This window comes from Ammospiza caudacuta, chromosome 19, assembly GCF_027887145.1.
Source record: "Ammospiza caudacuta isolate bAmmCau1 chromosome 19, bAmmCau1.pri, whole genome shotgun sequence".
Taxonomy (NCBI): domain Eukaryota; kingdom Metazoa; phylum Chordata; class Aves; order Passeriformes; family Passerellidae; genus Ammospiza; species Ammospiza caudacuta.
In genome coordinates, this window is record NC_080611.1 from 6,385,544 (window position 1) to 6,408,128 (window position 22,585).

Here is a 22,585-nt window from a genome sequence, read left to right on the forward strand (position 1 = left end):
AGTTTCTCTTGCTCAAGGAATCTCTTTCCTGCATATATTTGCTGTGAAAACAGCTGTGATTTCTCAGCAATTCATGTTCTTTAAAAAGAGATGGTCAAGTGTGAAGCACAGCCAAAAATATGTTGAGTTTTCCCTAAAACTGAAACAAACCATGATAACATGATAAAGATACTTAATAGAAAAAATTCTGTCAGCTGATTAAGTGAAAATACCTCTCTCCTATGCATTGGACACATCTCACTTCTATTCACAGAACTTATTCTATGAATAAGTGGCTACATTTTTCCACAAAACTGACAAGCTGAATGGGAGCACATTCTGGGGGAGAATAATTCCCTGATTCCTCTGTCACCTTATTCTCTGTTGCATGCTTCTCCTTTTCCACTTTGGCCAGAGTCATTTCAAGATCATCAATATCTTTTTTCAGCTCTGAGCACTCATCTTCAAGTTTCCTCTTCTTTGCTGTCAGTTCAGCATTTGTCTCCTCTTCATCCTCCAGTCTTTCATTTAGCTCTTTAATTTTAGCTTCTAGCTGGATTTTACTTTTAATGAGTCCTTCACATCTCTCTTCAGCATCAGCTAGATTTTCACTCTCCTATCAGAACACATTGAAGGCACATTATATTTATCATAAAAATGACAAAAGACATTAAAAACTCTTGGTCAGTGCAACAATGCTTGGTTTTTTTGAAACTGAACTGATTTGAAAGCACATGGCAACAAGTGACAAGTCCACTTGTACCTGACTGCTCTTGGCCATGTAATATTTTATTACCTTTTAGAACCTGACAAGTGCAATTTTAGTCTCTGTTCAGGAGTATTCCAGAGAAAAGCAGTTTCCACAGTTTAAGTCCTGCCTCTGACAGAAAAGCTCCATATTGTAGTGGCAGCAGATGTGGAAATAGCCTGTATTTCATCCAGAATCAGTCACCACATTATATACACTGTGGAATGTCTGATTCTTCCACTGGTGATAGCATTGGAACCTCCTGTATTTTTACTGGTGTTAGTGTTTGGTGTCTGCTTTGCAGCTTGCTTAGGTGTAAGGGACAAGACCAGACACAAAGCAGTGGAGGCTTTGTCCCCATGACGTGCCTGTTTATAGAGGACAATGGAAAAGAGGAGAAGAAGAAGAGCAGAGTAAGAGGAAGTGGGGTAAATCTGGAAATTGAGGTTACTCACAGACTGAACCTGGAGCTGCAGGTCATTTTTCTCCTGCAACAGGGTCACCATCTTCTCCTCCAGCTCCTTCCTCTTTGCCTCAGACTTTGCAAGCTCCTCCTTGGTTTTCTCAAATTCTTCCTTCATGTTGGCCATCTCCTTCTCAGACTCTGCACTCTTCAGCAAGGGCTTGATCTTGAAGAACAGCTTCATCCATGGCCAGTGTTTGACATTCATGAATGCACGAATGTTGTACTGGATGATATAAATAGATTCTCTGAAAACATATGAAACCAGTTAATGAGGGTGGTGAGACTCAATCTGAAAACATATTCTGATTATTTTCCACACATCATCAGGATTTACCCCAAGAAGTTTTTTCCCTCATCTCCCTTGTTTTTATTAAAGAGTCATTTCTTGGCCCTTGCTGCAGAATGGCTTGTTCAGTATCTTGAATAATATCTATTGTCTGAATATACAAGGAAGGAATACTACAAAACAGACAGACTTCTCTGCCATATTGACTGGGAATCTCTGAGGCTTTCCTCAGTCTCAAGGAAAACAGGAGCGGTCAGGTAAATACCACAGTGAAAACTGATATGGCTGAAGTCCTGCTGCTAAGACTGCAAATCTGGCAGTTACTGGATTGTGGAAATAGCTGCTTGATGCTTTTTGGGTCACTCAAAATAGCAAATACCATATTAGAAATTTTTAAGACAGAGACTGAAAAAGAGTTTCTGAAAAATAAGGAAGCATTTTTATGGAATTGAATGCTAAACAGCTCCTGCCAGAATTTGTGAGACTGTCAGGAGGGAGCTGATTGTTTGTACTTGCTCTGCTCCCCAATAATTTCTAAGGTTCTTCCCCAAGGGCAGCTTTTTGCCTGAGACAATATATTACATTGATGCACCTTTGGTCTGACACAGTACAATTGCTGGCATTTTCTTACATTACCTTCTTTCATTCATCTTCTTAAATTCAGTTCTCATGAGGTACCCTCTGCACATAGCTTGTGTATGAGTGATGAGGCTCACAAGCTTCTCATCTCTCATCTCTTCTAGCAGTCCCAGGAGACCTGCCTTGAAGAACACCTGGAACATAAAACAAAGGGTCAAACAGCTTGAGGCTTGGGCAGATGCATGGCCATTGACAGCTGATGCAGGGCAGTACAAGGTGGTTTAAAAAAAAATGTCTGCAAGGAAGGGTTTAAGTGCTAGAGAAATTTTCTGTCAGTGTTCATATGATTCACGACAAGTCACTCTGTATGTGAGCTAATCATATTATTGCAGTGTTATTTGATGTCTGCTCCACTGTAGTTTATGGAAAATTTAGCTCATCTCTGGAAGTGTCCAAGGCCAGGTAGGACAGGGCTTGGAGAAATCTGGGATAGGGGAAGGTGTCCCTGTCCAGGGCAGAATGGTTGGACTGTTTATAATCATCATGAAGGCTGATTTAGTATGCAAGAAATACTTCCAACAAACAAAATATTTTGCTTAATTGTACCTACTCTTCCACAAGGACTTTACCTTGGTGTGGCCAAATTTATACTGGTTGTGGTCAACATCAATGGAAGAAAGAAGCTTTTCTGAAGCCTTTTTGCTGTCGATGAATTGGCCTTCTGGAATGGCTGAGGCATTAAGGATCTTGTACCTGTGGTGAGACAGGTTGCAAGAACTGGTTGCAAAGAGGGTGAGGAAAACAGGAATAATTTTATATCATGGGTCTGTTTCACACCAGTGCAGCATGGAAGATGTATTTAACTATAACAGCAGACAGCTCTGATTTAGCAATCTATGGCAACTGAGCCCCCATGAACAAGTTTAGTTGTCTCCATTTTAAAGATGATGGAAAGGCACACAATGCAGAGACAGAGCACTGTGAGGAGGCTCTTGTGGATTGACTTTGTATCTGTACTCTGGAAGACTCCAAGAGTAGTCTATAATGGCACCTTACTCATTATACTGCAAAAGTTTGGCATCTCTTTGAGTCATCAGGCACTGGCTTCAGTTTAGAAATTATTCTGGTTCTGATGTTTAGAGAAATCTCTGGTCTGGTCAGAGAGGGGAACACTGGGGTGACCTCAGAACAGAATTATTGCCTTGGTTCCCTCCAGTGCCACTAATCTGGTCTGGCTGGGAAAGTGTCATCAGACATGTCACCTGAGCTGTGTGCTGAGGACCTACCTTTGCTTAAAATCTGCATAAAGGATTCTGCTTGGAAACCCCTTCCTGCAAATTCGGATTCCTTCCAGAACCCCATTGCAGCGCAGCTGATGCATCACCAGGTAATGGTCCATTGCACCTTAAACAAAATACATCCATCATGATCCCATTTTTATCCCAGGGAATCTTCATGTGTATTAGCATTTCAGAATTATCTCCTATATTTTTTTTTTCTTTTTAATTCAAGCAGCTCTCAAAGATGCCGGAAGTGCAGACAGAACATGCCTTCAATTCATATATGTTGTAGAGAGTTGCATCAGTGAATTTTACTGAGAACACAAGGGCTAGCAGTGCTTGTGCAAAGCCATCAGGCCACATTTCTCAAAAAATGGCAGGGTGGTGCTTTAGGAGACCAACTGAAAAATCTTCAACAGCATCAGCCTCCTCACTGGATGCAGGCAAAGATGGAACAGTGTAGTGCCATCCAGACAAGGGATTTTCTAATGCTGTTGCCCACAACAGGCAATTTTATCAGCTGTAATCAAACCCATCTTTTTCACCCTCAGTTCTGTACACACATTAAACAGAGATGCAGATACACACATAAGCAAAACTGAGTAAATGGTCCATGTAATGCTTAAATTTTTTCAGTCACAGTAGACAACACATAAAAAGCTCCCCTTGTTACTGTCTTGCAGGCCAACTCCCAAAAGGATTCACATGCAGAATGAGCTGTTTGGGAAGTTGGTGTGGAAGATTAACAGGCCAATCCCTGCCAGTCCCATGTCTTCAGAACATGAGGGTGGACTTACCAGGTGTCTTGGTCTCGTTGGGAATCAGACAACGCACAAAGTGAGGATGGGTGCTTCTCAGGTTAGTCATCAACTTGTTCAGGTTCTCCTAGGATAGAACAAAACAAGGGCTTCAGCTTCAAGTTACAAAGCTTTTGCATCCTGATTTAAATTCAGGGAGTTATGGAATCACAGAATGGCTTGTTTTGGAAGAGGCCTTCAAAGGTCATCAAGCCCAGCATCTCTGTCCCACTATCCCAGGTTGCTCCAAGCCCCATCCAACCTGGCCATGAACACTTCCAGGGATGGGGCAACCACAGCTTCTCTGGGAACCCTGTGCCAGGGCCTCCCCACCCTCAGAGTGATTTTTTTTTAATTATATCCAGTTTAAATCTACCTTCCAGTTTGAAATCATTGCCTTTTGCCCTGTCACTACAGCCCCCGGTAAAAGGTAATTTTCTGTCTTTGTGATAAGCCCCCTTTTATATATTGAAAAACCAGAATAAGATGTGACTGAAATCTTCTCTTCCCCAGGCTGAGCAGCCCCAGCTCTCTCAGCTGTTTTTCTAGGATAGGTATTCCAGCCCTCAGATCATTTTGAGGAAGCATGGCTGTTGTAAAAAGAAATTCACATACCCTGAACACAGCAGACACTGTCTGGAAAGAGCCCCCCTTCTTCTTAGCACCCTTCTTGCCACCACCACCAGCACTGTCACCTTGGAAGAAGTAGATGGGAGGTGAACAGTTAGAATATGCAGTACATTTCATAGGCCTCATCTTCCTTTGGCCACGGACCAATAAAATATTTCATTTTAAATACTGACATGCTGCTCCCTGAGAGTTTAGTGAACTGCTGCTAGATAGTTGTTGATCAGTGTGTGGGACATTTGATTTATAAATATAAATATATATATAAATACAGGATGCATATAGATAGATATAGATATAGACATAGACATAGACATAGACATAGACATAGATATCTAAATGCAAGATTTAGGTTGCTTGCATGGAACAGTGTGGCCTGACCTAAGTTTCCTAACAGTGTACTCTGTGCTTCTGGTCACATATTACTTTCACTATTACACAATCCCTTTAATTTTTATAAATTAGGTGAAAGACCTTAAAAATGTGAGACTGAGCACCGGGCATCCACTTAGTAAAGGGAGATCTTCTATAGAAAAATCTCCCAATCCAATATTCCCAGTGAAGAGTACAGTTCTATTCTGAGTTACAACAGGAAGCAAATTTTAGTCACAGAAATGCAAGTCCAAGCAGCTCAGTGTCTTTCCATGGTTGCTATACTGTGAAGCCAATTAAATCGAGATTTATACAGGACTTCTAAATTTATTCTCTGTCTCTTTTTCCATTACAATACCAGGACTTCTCAGCTGGATACGAAATCATGCCATGGTCACCTTTCTGTTCTTCCAGTTCCCCTCAAGAAACAAAACTCTAAGAAGTGAAAAGACTAAAATGCTTGCACTTTGCACATTTATTTTGCCCCTGTCTAGTGGCTGAGTAAGCATGCAGGTGATTCACAGCACAGTCAGGAAACATACACCTCCTGTCACTTGGGGTTGGACTTGCTGTGCTTTATTTCTCTGCAGCACTTAAATGTGGTGTTTCCAACAGTTCTGCATGCTGGTGTCCTAGCTTTGGCATATCTGGATGCACACAAGGTCACCTTAGGGGCTGGCAGCCTTGAGTATACCACTGAGAGGAGAAGCAGAAGGAGGCTTTAGTTGATTTTTGCCTTCTTGGCCATCGCTGAAAAGGCACTTACCTGCTTCTGCACCAGCGTAGTTAGAAAAGAGGAAGGACAGCAGCTTCAAGGATGATTTCTGGTACAACCCCACAACAGTTTCATTCAGGGGGTCCTTGTTCTTGTCAAGCCACCCAGAGATGTTGTAGTCCACTGTGCCAGCATAGTGCACCAGGGAGAAGTGGGCCTCAGCCTTGCCTTTGCCTGGCTTGGGCTTCTGGAAGCTGCTGCACTTGCCCAGGTGCTGGTCATAGAGCTTGTTCTTGAAAGAGGTGTCAGTTGCCTTGGGGAACATGCACTCCTCTTCCAGGATGGAGAAGATGCCCATGGGCTGGGAGAAATATGAACACATAAAGGAGGTAAGTGGTGGGGAGGGGAGCCATTACTGCTCCTCACTGTTCACCTCACTGTTTAAAGGCAGTTGTTAAAGTCATCAATTGAACATTGTGTAGGCATTCTCCCTTCCATCCCAGCTACATTGTTGAGGAAATCATTGTTTGTGCAGAGACAACTGTTGTACCAAAAGCTTTGGTTTCATAAGCTGCCTATTTTGATGTGAAAAGGTAATTCAACAGTAATGCATCGTTTCCTCAAGAATGACTGAAGTAAAATCAATTATCATAAAAGAAATGTATTCTCCTACAATGAAAATATTTTTTCCACCTTCTCAATGAGCTCAATGCAGGCAGCCAGGTCCATGCCAAAGTCAATGAACTCCCATTCAATGCCCTCCTTCTTGTACTCCTCCTGCTCCAGCACGAACATGTGGTGGTTGAAGAACTGTTGCAGTTTCTCATTGGTGAAGTTGATGCACAGCTGCTCCAGGCTGTTGAACTAAAAATTCAAAATACCAAAAAAGTAAGAGCCATTTAGTTTCAAGCAGCCCTCAGTGGGCAAGTGTACCTGCAGTAACTCACATCAAAGATCTCAAAGCCAGCAATGTCTAGGACACCAATGAAATGCTGTCTGGGCTGCTTCGTGTCCAGCTGTTGGTTGATGCGAACAACCATCCACAGGAACATCTTCTCATAGACTGATTTAGCCAATGCACCCACTGAATTGTACACCTGTAAGAGGCACAGCCATGGCAGCAACAAATGTTGAGTCAGCTTTAAATTTGAAAGAACACTGAAGAAATTGAAAAGCTGATGGGCTGTTTGTATACCTGTTGGACATTTTGTCCTTTGGTTACATATTCATTCCCGACTTTCACCCTGGGATAGCAGAGAGCCTTGAGCAAATCAGCAGAATTCAGACCCATCAGGTAGCCAGCTTTGTCAGCCACTAGGACCAGAAATAGCAAACGAGGTCAGAAGGGACAACGAAAAGTGTCCTGGTCCTCTGGGATGTTTCTGTTACAAGGATCCTACTTTTGGCACAACTCAAATTCATGTGTTATCAAGAGAAGCTTCTCTCTAGTGTCATGGAGAATTTTCCCCTTGCTCCAAAGGCAACATCTCAGCTGCAACACAATCCTGTGTCCATGCATAAAGGGCTGCAGCAATGCTTAAGTTGCATGTCTTTCTGTTTCCTTGTAGAGCATAAATTAAATTACAGACTTTGTGAAACTTGAAACAATCTTTATAAAAATTAATTTCTGGAAGGGAAAATAATTTTCAGAGAGTTGGGCACTCTGTGGGGTTGGGTTGCTGGCTCTCTGCTGGTGCAGTTCACAAGCAAACTCTGCAATCAGCCCTACCTTCTGTGCCGTCCGGCTCCGCCTGCTCCTCCCGCTGCTTCTGCTTGAATTTCATGTTCCCATAGTGCATGACAGCCCCTGTCAGCTTGTATATCCCCACCTTCTCATCAGGGCTGAAGCCCAGGATGTCCACAGCATTCTGCAGGGGCAACAGGCAGGTTGGGAAAGCACAAAGGCCGAAGCACAAGGGGCAGGTGGGGTTTGTGTCCCTGCCTGTGCTGTGTCCAGAACCATCCCAGTCCCATGGCACTCGGCCAGCAGTGCTGGGTCTGACTGGCCAGGCCCCCCTGGCTGCAGCTGGGCTGGCTGCAGGGCTGCTGTGCTCTGCTCTGCTCTGCTCAGCTCTGCTGTGCTCTGTGATTTATTAAGGAAATATGGATATTGATCTAGTACCGATATCCAACTGTGATGGACAAAAATTCTCTAACAGTTTAATGTTAGAAGGTGTATGTTTATTGTGGGATAACTCCCAAATACACACTGCAGTTTACAGGTGATCACAGAGTCCTTTTATCTATACAAGTATTGAGTACCCAAAATACAAATACATATTCATCACTTTGGTACATCCCATTCCCTGCTTTGTACGGTAATTAGTTCAAAAGCTACTAAGCATACATAGCTTGTTCCTTGAAATGGGTCCGTGGTCCCTTCCATGGGGAAGGGTCCCAAAATGAGGAAGTAAATGAAATCTTCCTCATTCTGACCTTTCTACCCTTTCAATGACAAATGAACCCTTGGTAGAACTCCCATTCCCCAACTTCAATTGGTTTCAGAACAGAGGAGGCCTACAATTGTCTTATGTTCCTAAAAGCTATTTAGCAGTTTATATATTCTTCATTATAAACCCAGCTAACCAAACATTGTGTTGATAAGCAATCAATTATTAGTTAACTACTAATAATTAACTTCATCAAGGCCTACCCATTTATTTTAATTAACTCCAATCAAGCTTATCTCTAACTAAAATCTTAGCTCCTCTAGAATCTCTAAATTCCTTAAAGTTTATGTCTCATCTGCTCTACTCACATCTGTCGCCAGCAGCTCCTCGCTGTCATCAATGCTGGCAACCGTGACTTCTCCTTGGCTCACGTAGAGGAAGTCATAGGGGTTGGTGGAGATGAGGAGGAGATCTGCAGGTGTGTGGGTGACCTTTAGTGGCACTGGGGAGGTCACAGTGGCAAGAGAAAGCACTCACTGAGCCAAGCCCAGCACTGCTGGCACTCACCAATGAGCTCTGGCTTCTTGTTGGACATTATCTGGTAAAAAATGTGATAGCTTCTTTCGCTGGACAGCTGAAAAGTGACTCTGGATTTTTCCAGGAGATCTAACCAAAAGAGAGGTGCTGTTAGTCTCTTGAGAAATTTGAGGTTGCAAATGCATCAATTCTGCTTGCACTGAGTTGCTCCCACTCACAGGTTTCGATATCTGCTGAGGCCAGCTTGCCCGTTGGTCCAAAGTGAATCCGGATGAATTTTCCCTATCAAGCAGAGCAGATCAAACCATTGGTTATGACGATCAATGAATGAGACTTGCATTAAATGTCTTCCTTCCAAAAAATCTGAAATGAACTCACAAAGCGTGAGGAGTTGTCGTTCCTCACAGTCTTAGCATTGCCAAAAGCCTCCAGCAGTGGGTTGGCCTGGATGATCTGATCCTCCAGAGTTCCCTAGTCACAGAAGAAAATCTTCTTTATCACTTTAGTAATTAACAAATATTGCAAAAAGGATATTACAGAAAATTTTTACACGTCACACATGATTTAAACCTAAAAATTAACAGAGTTCTTAATCAGCCAACATTCACGGATATTTCCATGGGTTTCAAAGGGAAGAGTGCTGAAAGACAAATCTGTGTTTTGCTTGTTTCTTATACCTGATACCACATGTTGTGTATCACATACAAAGTCACTGCAGTGGAGTTCAGGGCATTTGAAACCTGTATGAGAGCTGTTTCTGCATTCCTGTTCACAAAAGTCTTGACAGCTGAAGAAAATGTGAGAAATCTGGAAAGTTTTTTGAAGGTTGCTCAAGCCTGAGAAGTACAGACTTTGGTAGGAAACACCTACCAAGGGAGAATGTAAAACTTTGCAGTTACATTCAAACAACAGCAGCCTTCTTGGATGCAGGAATATAACTCTTGACATTCTTTGAAAACTGAGACATGGACAAAGCCTGACACTCAAATCCAGATTTAGATAAGCAGAGAACAGAGACTCTTCAATTACTTTTTTTTTCCCTGCTGCATTACTGCAGAAAGAATGATCAACAGGTAAATTTTGATATTGTGCTGTATCTCTCTTGGTAAGAGCAAAACTATGGAAGGAAAAAAGCTTCTGTGACATTATTCTCTCCTTTTTGGTGCAATACAGTCCAGGAAGTAGAGTCACTAGTTTGACTCTAACAAAGTCATGACTGATCCTACATAACCTGGGCATGAAAGTGTTGCCAGGGATAATTTCAAAAAGATATGGAAAACCAAGAATAAGAAGGAAAAAAAGATAAATTTGTTTATGCCAGATGAAAGGTGAGCAGCACCTTTTCAGTTACTGCATCTCTGTGCATGCAGTAATTGCATCTCTGTGCAGCTCTGAGCACAGGGGTGAGGCACTGCCGTTCCCAGCACTGTCTGCAGATGGCACAGCAGGTTTAAATTAGATTTTGTTAATCCGCCGTGAGGACAGACCTCTAAAATTAAAGCAACACAGTAGCATAGGAAGCTCTGTATCTTTTTTAAAACAAAATATCTTATCCATAGCATAATGTCCTCTAGAGAGGAGAGGAGAGGAGAGGAGAGGAGAGGAGAGGAGAGGAGAGGAGAGGAGAGGAGAGGAGAGGAGAGGAGAGGAGAGGAGAGGAGAGGAGAGGAGAGGAGAGGAGAGGAGAGGAGAGGAGAGGAGAGGAGAGGAGAGGAGAGGAGAGGAGAGGAGAGGAGAGGAGAGGAGAGGAGAGGAGAGGAGAGGAGAGGAGAGGAGAGGAGAGGAGAGGAGAGGAGAGGAGAGGAGAGGAGAGGAGAGGAGAGGAGAGGAGAGGAGAGGAGAGGAGAGGAGAGGAGAGGAGAGGAGAGGAGAGGAGAGGAGAGGAGAGGAGAGGAGAGGAGAGGAGAGGAGAGGAGAGGAGAGGAGAGGAGAGGAGAGGAGAGGAGAGGGACATGTCAGTGCAGCTGACTACACCAACACCGAGCCTCTTTTGAATGCACAGCTGTAACCAGGGAACTAAAACAGGAGCACTGTACATGGATAACAGTGTGGAAGAACATGGCAATTCTTTCCATAAGTTCATTCTGGACTCCTGTTTACAGGCTGGGTGACAAAGTGCTGGAGGCTGAGACCATGTTTTGAGGAAGTGCTGTTAGACACATCCCTTACTCCTGTACCATTGCCTGGCATCTGGTTTCAGCTTGTATCTGCCACTGAAAGCTGTGCTACACAGAACCATAACCTGTTTTATTTAATGTTCTTGTAATAGTCTCTGTGACTATTGTCACAGAGATTGGAATGCTAAAAAATATTCTGTGAATACTCAGAAGAGGGCAGAACAGATTACTGCCAGTCTGAGAGCCAGGTGATTTTCCTTCTATCACACATGGCCTGTACATGTCTCAGCTGTCTTGAAGCTTTTCTGAGATCAGTCTGGCATAGTGAGCAGCTGATGAAAGCTGAGTCCAGGAGATTCTAACATGGTGCTGATGGAAAGAGTGCCTGTGATGAACTTGCCTTGGCCACAACAACCCATCAATCACAGACACCTGCCTCTGAGTGAAAGAATATTCAGCCTTGGAATCTCCTTAAGCTCCACTATGCCCCTGGGGACTCAAATAACATGCTGACACATGTCCCACGCTTTGATGAGCATCTCACAGGCTGTGTTGGCACACACTTGTGCCACAAGGGTGTTTGTTGCTTGTTCTGTGATGGGGAATGAAGTTTGTGCCTTGCAAATGCAGCAGTGGGCTCAGATTGCAACAGCTGTGCTGCTCAGCAAAGGGACATCGAGGCATGCACTTTTTTTCCTGCAAGGATCCTTTCTGAGGTGACTTTCTGACTGTCAGGGAAGTGGTTCCAGCTGTCCCAAATCCAGCCCTTTTCCCATGCTGTCCCTCTGGGCTATTCTGTTGACCACAGACAGAAAAACCAGCCAGTGGAAGCTACTGCCTGATGCAAGTGAAATGATGCTTAACTTCAGCACAGCCACTCGAGTGCAGACCTCCTGCACTTCCCTGCCAACAGGAATGAGCCAAGGGCCAGGAATAGCACAGCCATGTGCCAATGGGAACTGACTTCTTGTCACAGCAGGTGTGGTAGTTGAGATGGCCACGATACACAGAGTGTCACCATTCAATTTCAGAAGCATTTGTCCATACAGAGTGACATCAAATCGTTTCAGAAGGCTTCAAGTATCTGTCCTTCCTGTTCTTTAGCCTTGTGTTCCTGCACTGCCCCTGTGTGCCCTCTGCTCCCTGTGGTGGTTGCTCAGCACCCCTGGGCACTCCCTGGCTCATTGCTGTCAGTGCTGCTCACCTGCTGCTCACAGCTGCACCCACTGGGGATGAGGCCGGGCCACAGCCCCACTGCCAGTGACCCCAAACTGTGCCACACACAGCCCAAATCACCCCAAACTGTGCCACACACAGCCCCAGTGACCCCAAACTGTGCCACACACAGCCCCACTGCCAGTGACCCCAAACTGTGCCACACACAGCCCCAGTGACCCCAAACTGTGCCACACACAGCCCCACTGCCAGTGACCCCAAACTGTGCCACACACAGCCCCACTGCCAGTGACCCCAAACTGTGCCACACACAGCCCCATCCCAGTGACCCCAAACTGTGCCACACACAGCCCAGTGACCCCAAACTGTGCCACACACAGCCCCAGTGACCTCAAACTGTGCCACACACAGCCCAGCCCCAATTCCTGTGTACCTACAGCTGCTCTCTTTTCACCTTCAGCACTCAGGTGCTGTGGATCTCCAAGGACACTGAAGGATAGACATGTAGATGGACAACCAGCACAGAGAAGGCTGCTGTCTAACATTATCTCCCCTTCCCTGGTAAAGACTCCCCTGTGTAAATAGAGGCTTTCCTACATGGACAAAATGGTTTTATAAGAATTCAGCAGATTTGAGGCTGGTCATCAGGGATAAATGAGCATAGGTGTGCTTGGGTTGTGCATCCTGACTGTGATCTCAGCTGCACAGCACTTCCTGCCTTTAGATATTACTGCAGCCCCAAAATGCACATTGGTACTTCCTCCTCAGTGTTGGCAAATACTAGAAGGGGGAGCTGATGTCATACCTGCATTTTGCCGGGCTGTGGATCTTTCTTCTTCTCACCAGTGACTGCAATTGTTGCAAAGTACTGGATGACACGCTTGGTGTTCACAGTCTTCCCTGCACCGGATTCTCCGCTGTTGGAACAAAACTATTAATTATTACGGGAAACAGGAAACATAATCACTTTTCTGTCAGCTTTGTCACTCGTACCAGAACATACTCACGTGATAAGGATTGACTGGTTGTGACGATCTGAAAACAAAATCACAGAAAGAGCTGCTCAAATGAGATGTGGAGGATGTTGGTTCCCCAGATACAACTGACTTCAAGGGAAAGAACTGTGTTATACCAGTATTTATCACCTTCATACAAACTAAGGTAAGTGATGCATTAATACACATTAGTTTGGATCTGGACTTTTCTTTTGGGTACAGACAGGGATGAAGTAGCCCAAAATTTAACTTCAAGCAGTGATTCTTTACAAGGCTTCCCACTTACTATTTCTTTTCTTTTACACATAGATCGTGGCTTAAATACTGTTTAATTATAATCAGATTATTTGCTGTGTTCCTCTTTTAAATTCCTTATGAAGAGAGGAGGCACAAAGCCATAGAGCCAGCTACAGCTTTTCCTTTATTATCTGATGATTTGAAACCATCAAGATTTTCATGGTGTGATCTTGCGTTGTGCTGTAGGACTATGGCACCACTGAGAAGAACCAAAAATTCCTTGACCAAATAGTCAGCCCTATTTTTATCAAGGTTTTCCACTCTTGCCAAGTAACTCACCAGTCAGCATGAACTGATAGGCATTGTCAGAGATGGAGAAGATGTGTGGAGGGGCTTCCTGGCGCTTCTTGCCGCGGTAGCCAGTGACCACCTCGGGGTTGTACACTGGCAGCCACTTGTAGGGGTTGACAGTGACGCAGAAGAGACCCGAGTAGGTCTGCAAGGAAGGGACACAGCACGTTACCTTGCCCTGAGCCTGGCCCAGCAGCTCCTGAGGCTGCCCAGAGGAAGCTGCTGCTGCCACTTACGTAGATCATCCAGGCTGCGTAACGCTCTTTGAGGTTGTACAGCACAGCGGGTTCGTGCAGGTGGGTCATCATGGCCATGTCCTCGATTTTGTCAAATTTGGGAGGGTTCATGGGAAAGACTTCATCATCCTTTACAGTCACAGTCTAGCAAGAAAAAGAGAAGGGAACAACAGGAGAAATCTAAAATGGGGAACTGTCTGTACTGGGTGATCCCATAGGAATAACAATGGTATCACTTACTGTGTCATCACATTTTTTAACGGTGACTTTGTCACCTTCTTTGCTCTGTATGGTGCCCTTCACATACATTTGCTTGTCATCTACTACAAAACAGGCTGTCTTAGCATCAAATGGGCGATTCTGGGCTTCAATTCTCTCCTTCTCTGGCTTCCTTAGGTAGGGAGCAGCTTCTCCAAAGATGGCCATCTCTGCATCTGAGCTCATGGCTGCAGCTGCTCTGGAGGAATGCAGAAAAGTTGCAGAAAGTTTGTGCATTTGTAATTTACATTTATCTGGACGATGGTCATGCTCAATGACTAATAGGAAGAGGAGGACTAATGAGGCACTTAACTTCTGCCCCAATTTTTTTTATCCACTGAAAAAGTGCTAATAAAGAAAATTCCTGTTGTAGCCGGATTGTCTTTGAAGACATCATCCTTAAATAGGCCTATGTGACCAAGTGAGGGCAGAGAAAATATCAAGCTAGAAGTCTTCAAAAGCTGGTCCTGCTCTATCTTCACCTTCTACTCACTGCACAGCCACATCCTTCTCAAAGCCACATTCACAAAGCCACTGAGATTATGCTGAAAATTTGGACGAAAGTAAGCTCTGTGAGTCACGTAAAGTGGCTCTCACATGTGATTTCCAGGTGGAGGTATGTTAGCACCCTCTGGTTTTGATGTTTTAATACCAAGCATGGGAAGTTCAACTAGTTTCTGTCCATACCAAGCACTGGAACAAATTTGGAATGTCAGTCATCACCTATCTTAAGCCAAACCTGATTATTGGGTGAACCAAATATAAAACCTCTTTTCCTGTTATGTTGCAAAATTGGCCTATAAAGGAATATCTTGTATATTACAGATAATAATTAAGAACAGTGTTAACTAAATAACATAGTATTTAGGTAAAGAAGTATGTGACATAACATTTCAAAGAATCCCAATTATAGCTTGAACATATTATAGCTTGAACGTGTTATATTAGTTATGAATCACTAAAAGACAATTCATACGTACCAGACATTTTTAAGGATTTGTCTAGTAGAAATATTTCAGAAAACTGATTTATGCTCAGTTTTATTTTGCATTTTTTGAAATACCAAGTAAAATTCTTCAACACATTTGTAATGCTACTTCTGGACATGTTGTTGTAGAAGTGCAGATCTCTCTCAGCAAAAGCTGTCTTCTACGTGATCTGCACCCTGCAGGATCTGCACCTTTGAGGGACTGACTCATGCAAGAGCTTTTAACAGCCAGGAATTTCAAAAGCACAAAATCCAGAACCTTTAGCTTACTTTGAAAGTAGTATTCTGTGTATACAGAGCCCAGAGTTTGTGCCTATGTGATCTTGTGTCTGTGAGGCTCAAGAGAAGCAGTAGGAAAGAAAGAGAGAAGGTACTTCACAGTGTCTGTGAAAAAGTGAAATCAGAAAATGCCATCATACAAGGCAAATCAGAAAATTCCTGATTGTGCCCTGAAAAAAGGGCACAATCTGTTAAACTAGTGAATGTCTTTGATAGGAAATAGTGTAAAATTTAGATCTTTGCACATTCTTGAACAGACAAGGCGGCATCCCCTAGGAGAATAGCCTGTGCGTCCATCCCTTTCAGCTCCAATTTCAGTGAGCACTTTTTGGTTTTAGGATAGAAGGCAGATGCGTGGATGGTTCCTCCTGTGCTCTGCTGCACACTCCCAGTCTCTGACCCTCCCCAAAAACCTCTGTAAAGGTTACTCGTTGGACATGAACAGATCTGTCTATCAGGCAGGAGACAAAATCATTCTGAACTTAATCTGGATTTCATTACCTGTGTGATAAACCAAAGTCAGTAAATGATTTTCTAGAACTTCATCCCAGAGAAAACTACTCCTTGAGTGTTACTTTGAGCCTCCTCTCCGAACACAACCTCAGGCTTCCAGCAACTGTGCAGAGGGCAGGGGATGAATTTTAACAATCTATAAATCCCAGAATTCAAGATTACACCACAAAAAGCCATTCCTATCTCTGTCTACCATGCCCTCTTGACTAAGTTTGAGCATCTGTAAGTTTTCTTTCCCAATACATGGAGTATTCCTGCCAAGAACTGTGACTATTGCTCACGTTGATTAAAACACCATACATCCTTTCCAGTGATCCTAGTTCTACTGTCTTTTGCATCTCCCCTTTCCATTGTTTGGGTGAGCTTTACCTATTGCTCAGGATGAGTCAGCAAAGGTATTTGTGTTATTTGTTAATCCCCTACCTTCAGAGATCCCACGAGGAAATCTGTTTTCAGAACCTGTGTGGAATGGTTAAAGAAAGGACAGAGAGAGTTACATCAAAACCAGTCCATTGTCCATCAAAACCAGTCCATTGTCCTGAGCTTATGCCGTATCAAACATTCCTACACCCTGTGCAGCCTCTCCAGACAGCTGAACTGCACACAGTGCCTTAAAAATCCTGACCTAGAGCAAAATTCCACATAGTCTTGTGTTCCTCCCCACATTTCTGTGAGCTGCTTGAAACAAATCTGATGTCCAGGAAAAAATTAGCTGCTTTAAATATTTAATCCCATTCAATTTCAACTGCCCTCAGAGTTAGTCCTCCTGTGCCTTACACAGGACTTGGGAGGTAGCAACGTTGGTAGAAGGCCCTTCCAAGGACTGGCAGGCTGTGACTCTCCTGCTTCTGCTTGTGCACCACTTTGGAGTGGTTTGAGTGGTATCACCTGGACTCTGCATGTAAAGCATGGCCTGGAATGTTAGAGGTGGGGACTGAGAAGAAAACCCATATTCCACCTTTTTTGGGATCTGTGGAGATGGTCATGGTCAGAGCATGAAGCAAGAGGATGGCACTTACCGTGAGATGCTGAGGTAGCAAATCACAAAGTTGCCTTCAGCTGCAGCTCTTTATACCTTATCTCCTGCCCACACAGCGCTCCAGAGCTCTATTTTTGGTCAATAATAATTTACTCTTTAGTTGTAAACGTGTTGTAGCTCTGATCTCTCTGCTAATTACACAGGGACAGGATTCGTTTAAGGTTGTATGGAGTCAGCTGCACTGACCTGTCCTTTTCACATTGATCTGTGCCAGGATGGAGGATGGAGGAACCCAAAGACAGCTCTGATAAAGCCAGATAAGGCAACACTTGGCTCTGCACTGCAAGGGTTTGCCTTAATCAGCAGGATGGGTTTTTTCTAATTGTGCACAATTCCTTCATTAAGGATATAACATTAATGGATGCCCTTCTATCCTCCCTGTTTGTCTACATATGCTGCTAGATAAAAAGAGGGATTTATTGAGGCAAACTTTTTATACTTTTCTGTGGGTTTGCAAGGCATGCTCAAGGCCAGCCTGCAGAAAGGTGCCTGATTTTTGTGCCACCCCACTGTCCTGCACAGGCTGTCATGGAGCAGGCTGGATGTCAAACCACAATGACTGTAAGCTGCTCTGTAAAGGAAGGTGGAAGGGATTGTCTGCTTCTTTCAGATTAGCTGTTTAAGGACTGGTTTTGACTGGTTTTTGGGCCAGTAAGAAAGGGAGGAATAATTGAGAACATGCTGGGACAAAACCCTGCCTGACAAATGGTAAGAGAGGAGCTGGTTTGAACCAAACCTGCTCAGCCACACTGCTTGGTGAAGGCATTTGAAAGTGTAAAAAGTAACAGTCTTGAGGGTCTCTCACATCTTTGGAAAACACTCTTACCACAAGATGATTTTGTACAGGAGATGCGGTGGCAAAGTAGATTTGTCATCGTTACCTCGTTTTTCTTTATTTTAAGGCAGAAGGAACTTTCATCAGAAAATTACTTAAACTTCAGTGGCCATGAAATCTAACCACCTCTTAGTGAATGACCCAGCTTCCTCTGTGGGAAGAGATGGATTGTCAGATGGATTGTTGTCATTGTTTCACATTGCTCAGTCTGGGGAACATCTTTGGTGCATTTACACAGCTCTGCTGGCTGTTTGCTTTGGGTTATCTTCAGGGTGTCCATGATTTAGTTACACTGGGAACAAAAGGCATCTGTATTGGATTCTGCAAGAGAAAATGGATTCCTGCAGTGTTGAGAGGAATCGCACTTAGGCCTTTTCCCTTGATTTTTTTGAGTCCTTTCTAGAAAGTCTTTCAGTGTTTTTATTACTTTTTTTGTTTTAAACCAGAGTCTTTGCCAGTCTGACCTGAAGTGTGAGCACAGATGCTTTCTGAAATGGCAATGACACCACGCAGATGTGGAGATAATATCACTATTGTATTTTTCTTCGGCCAAGTGCTGTGTATCAAACATTGAAATTAGCTTTTAAATTTGGTTGCAACAGCAGAATTGCAGGCACTTTTTACATTTTAACAATCTCAAGACCTGGTTTGGGTCTCCCACATTACAGCAATTTGTCTGGCGAGGGAAGGACCACACATTTATTGTGCCAGTCTCTAAACATGTGTTGTACCAGCAGATTCATCTGCATGGTTTCTGTAAATTGTTATTCCTGGAATTATACATATTCTCCTATTTGCTAAAGTTGGTCGATTACAAACATCTTCAGGAGCTCTCATAATTCTGGCTTTTTCAAACTGTGTGCTCCATAAATGTCAGCCTGTCTTGGGAGCTGGAAGGTTGGGTAGCATGCCAAGCACAATCTGACAGATTTGTTCATTTGGCTATCTCAGGAATTCTTTGCTTTTGGTGGATGGCAGAGTGTTTGTTTTCTGGCAGGACTTAGGCTTCACATCACACCTGTTCCAGCACTAAAATCTTTGATCCTGTGACAGTTACCCAGCAGCTTTTCCAGTGGATGCTCATGAAGGGATAATTTAGATCATTTTCCCAGTACAAGTGGCCAGGGAAGCAAGGCTTCCGTACGAGGTGTCCAAACCCCTGACAGATCAGCTGCTGTATCTGCAACTATCTGATACTTTGGGGACAGATGGACATTTTGGTCTAAACTAGTACAGCTCTTCTCACATTTCATACCCAACCCCCTTTCCCTGGGCCTTCAGGCACATGTGCATTTGCTCCTGATACCATCACCTTTCAGACCTTTTATCACTCCCTCTTAACAGGTTATTCTGTTGCTTTTGCTGCAGCACACCAGGTAGACTGAAAGGGGGAGAGGGCCAACTATCTTCTTGTGTCCCCCATCAATTCAAAAAGCTTCTGAAAATGTAATTTTTTTTTGTGTAGGAGCCTTCCATTACATCGGATGCAAAGTTGCCCGGCCTTTAAGATCATTGATCTTCATTAAAAATTCTGTAAGTTTGGATTTTATCCTTCACTGTTCATGCAGGTCTCTGAAAACCACAAAAACATTCTATGATGAGCATTATTCATGCTCATTCATGGGATAAAGCCTGTTCCCTGTGGTTTGAATTATGTGTTTGCAAAGTTGTAGGGGACTGGTTTTGGAGAAAAGGAGGAGAAGAGACACCATTCCCAAGGTGCATAACATGACTCACTGAGATTTACTGCCATGGTAACCCCACATTTTATTTTGGTGGTGTCCTGTTTTATTGAAAGCTTTTTGGTCTTCAGCCCAAATGGACAAAGAGCAAGAATTCCTCCACAGCTCTTCTCAGGTTAGACCTGATGACTTTTAGGCTCAAATGATCAGTGTTGCCAGAAAAACTGTATATAATCAGAGAGCTGTACACCTTCCTGCATTTAATAGAAACAAATGTATTGAAGTTTGAAAATATGTACTTTGATTTTTTGAGCCTGTCTTTAAGTGATACTCTTTTCTAATGAAAGTACAAAGATTAATTTGTGTAAAGGGAACAGGAAGATAACCCAAACTTGTCAAAAGTGTATATTTCATGCTGATTTCTGCACCACTGAACATGAGTTTACACTGCACCAAGGCCAAATTGAATTAATGACAATCTTTGAGGGATTCCTTTCTAAAAATATATTTGCAAGCTTTTTTTTTTTCACAGCTGTCACTTACCCCCAGCCTAGAAAAGCTTCTTTTATAACACTGGAACATGGGCACTGAAGATATCTTTCAGCTAACTACTGAACACTGCAGAATAGCCAATGATTTATACTGTATATTTTAGGGGAAAGGGGATGTCCATTCTAAATTTCTCTCTTTTTCCTCCCCCAGCATAAAGCAGTGGCATGATCACATCTTCAGGTTGTTTCAGCAGTTGCAAAGTTGGCAGCAATCCATATTCTGTGCAAGTTACTGACAAGAACTATTTATTATCCTGTGGATTGCAGGGCAATTTCACCTTAAATGATAGATCTTCTTCTTCCTTATGCCCTTTTGGAGGCAACCAAACTGAAAAAAATTAATTACCAGGCTATTATTTTTACCTTGCCATTCTGAAGCTAGCAAACCAATTTTTATATTTTTTTTATCCAAGACATTCCGGTAGCAAAAACAGAAGTAGAGGCAGAAGCAATTGAAATAAAGCATATTGTTTGTTCCCACTTACAGCTGATTTCATATCTGTACTGTCTCCTTGCACAAAAGCAAATTATACTGCATATTTGGGATTTTTATCTAGTAGCAGCAGAAAAAATCTGTGTTCAGATAAAAATGGCTTGAGTTCCATACTAGAATTTTTCAGCTAATTAAATTATGAGGATTGTCCATCCTGCCAGTTGCAAAATAGAAAACAAAAATAGTCATTTATAGGTGGCCAAGAGTGCAGGGTACTTACCCAAAGTTTCCCTAAAAGCAAGGAAATGCAACATCTGGGCTGTTGGCTGTAGTGTGTGAGCTCTCGCTAAAGCTGTCTTGCTTCTGGAGATCTGGAAGTTGTCTAGTAAAATTCTGATTTTTGAAAAGTGTTTCAGGGAATGGTGGCCTGCTAGACCTAGCGCCAATACTAGGAAAAAGTAGAAGCTAATAATGATTGGAATTTGAGGACACAGTGATAAATAAACATATTGAGCATGAGAGCATTTGTAAAGGGAAGTAGCATTCCACAAACCTATTGGGAAATCAAAAAATATGTGTATAGGTGGGAGCAGCAGATGGTACTCTCTTAATGAATATCTGTGAGGCATGTGAGAAGGTATAGCTAAGTCTGTGTCTGTGATGTTATTTAAGATAATTTTGAGAAGTGATCCTGGACAAGGACAGGCTGATAATCCTGCTGCAGAAATGTAAGTCCCCCTGGGGATGGTGTCTGTGTGTCCAAAGTGGCTTGATCTAAAGCAAATCCCAGGACCTTCCCAGGGGAAGCTCAGTGCAGCAGCTCTATTCATGTATTTATTGCATTAGGGCCATACCTCCTGGGATGCTCTTTGTCCTTGATGAACCTCACAGCCCTACTCAGTAATGTCCCCTAAACCCTTCTGTCCTTCTGCACAGAGCCTGCTAGCAGGTTATGAAACATCCCTCAGCAGGGATTACCAGGGCACCAGGAGGGCCTTGCCTGCTGCTAAGGACCCCTCTGCTTTTTGTGAAATATATTCTGTGTCTGGGACATCAACACTGTGCTTTGCTGGAGCTGTCTGGCAGCAAATGCAGTGTGGAGGAATGAACTTCTGTCACAGCAAGGCTGCTCCTCCCTCCTGCCTTCTGAGGGCCCACACCAGCCTCACCTTTCCCCTGCCATCCTGCCAGCAGCCAGGTGCAGAGCTGGGTCACTGGGCATGTATAAATATGGATATTTGTATTTGTATGTATATGTACACACATGTGAAGGCATTGACTGCCTGCCCAGGCACATCTACAGGCTGGGTGAGGAATGGACCCACAGCAGCCCTGAGGAGAAGCACTTGGGAGTATTGGTTGACAAGAAGCCCAACATGGCCATGGGTACTGGAGCCCAGAAATCCCCTCTGTGCTGGGCTGAGCCCCCAGGGTGGGCAGCAGGGAGGGGAGGGGGATTCTGCCCCTCTGCCCCTGTGCTCAGGTCAGACCCCACCTGCAGAGCTGCCCCAGCACAGGGAGGAGCTGGAGCTGCTGGAGAGAGCCCAGAGGAGGCCATGGAGGTGCCCCAAGGGCTGGAGCCAGGCTGGGAGAGCTGGGGGTGCTCACCTGGAGAAGGGAAGGCTCCATGGAGACCTAAGAGCCCCTTCCAGGGCCTGAAGGAGCTCCAGGAAAGCTGGAGAGGGACTGAGGACAAGGGATGGAGGGACAGGACACAGGGCAATGGCTTGCCACTGAAAGAGAGTAGGTTTAGATGGGATATTAGGAAGCACCTGTGTGAGTGCTGAGGCCTTGGCACAGGCTGCCCAGAGAAACTGTGGCTGTCCCATCCCTGCAAGTGTTCAAGGCCAGGATGGATGAGTCTTGGACCAGCCTGGTCTAGTGGAAGGTGTCCCTGACAGTACAACCCATGCCAGGAGATAAGAGTAACCCAGGCTCTTGTTAATAGATCAGTTTGGGGCACATTAGCATGAAACACTGGACGATCAATGTGGATTTTAAGAGATTTGGATTTCTCTGATGTTTGCTGATATCCACAAAGGATGAAAATCCACATTTTGAGTGAGGCCACATTGGACAAAGTTATCAGGACTCCTTACTTCATAGGAGGTAAGTGTCT

The 22,585-nt window shown here is 43.8% G+C and overlaps 1 protein-coding gene across 1 annotated transcript in view; it reads right to left on the bottom strand.

The window, feature by feature from the left end:
- The window catches only part of LOC131566291 (myosin-13), a 31,080-nt gene extending 16,748 nt beyond the window's left edge, over window positions 1-14,332 (bottom strand). The window contains exons 1-21 of the mRNA XM_058817529.1: window positions 14,129-14,332; window positions 13,889-14,032; window positions 13,641-13,797; window positions 13,077-13,104; window positions 12,875-12,986; window positions 9,155-9,247; window positions 8,995-9,058; window positions 8,807-8,905; window positions 8,608-8,711; window positions 7,579-7,717; window positions 7,045-7,163; window positions 6,797-6,946; window positions 6,543-6,713; window positions 5,901-6,210; window positions 4,751-4,830; window positions 4,136-4,223; window positions 3,345-3,462; window positions 2,688-2,811; window positions 2,116-2,252; window positions 1,183-1,438; window positions 353-595 (exon numbers count right to left, since the gene is read on the bottom strand). Of these exons, the coding sequence (XP_058673512.1) occupies window positions 353-595; window positions 1,183-1,438; window positions 2,116-2,252; window positions 2,688-2,811; window positions 3,345-3,462; window positions 4,136-4,223; window positions 4,751-4,830; window positions 5,901-6,210; window positions 6,543-6,713; window positions 6,797-6,946; window positions 7,045-7,163; window positions 7,579-7,717; window positions 8,608-8,711; window positions 8,807-8,905; window positions 8,995-9,058; window positions 9,155-9,247; window positions 12,875-12,986; window positions 13,077-13,104; window positions 13,641-13,797; window positions 13,889-14,032; window positions 14,129-14,332 (2,940 nt within the window). The remainder of the gene's footprint in view (window positions 1-352; window positions 596-1,182; window positions 1,439-2,115; window positions 2,253-2,687; window positions 2,812-3,344; window positions 3,463-4,135; window positions 4,224-4,750; window positions 4,831-5,900; window positions 6,211-6,542; window positions 6,714-6,796; window positions 6,947-7,044; window positions 7,164-7,578; window positions 7,718-8,607; window positions 8,712-8,806; window positions 8,906-8,994; window positions 9,059-9,154; window positions 9,248-12,874; window positions 12,987-13,076; window positions 13,105-13,640; window positions 13,798-13,888; window positions 14,033-14,128) is intronic.
- Between the last annotated feature and the right edge of the window lie 8,253 nt (window positions 14,333-22,585).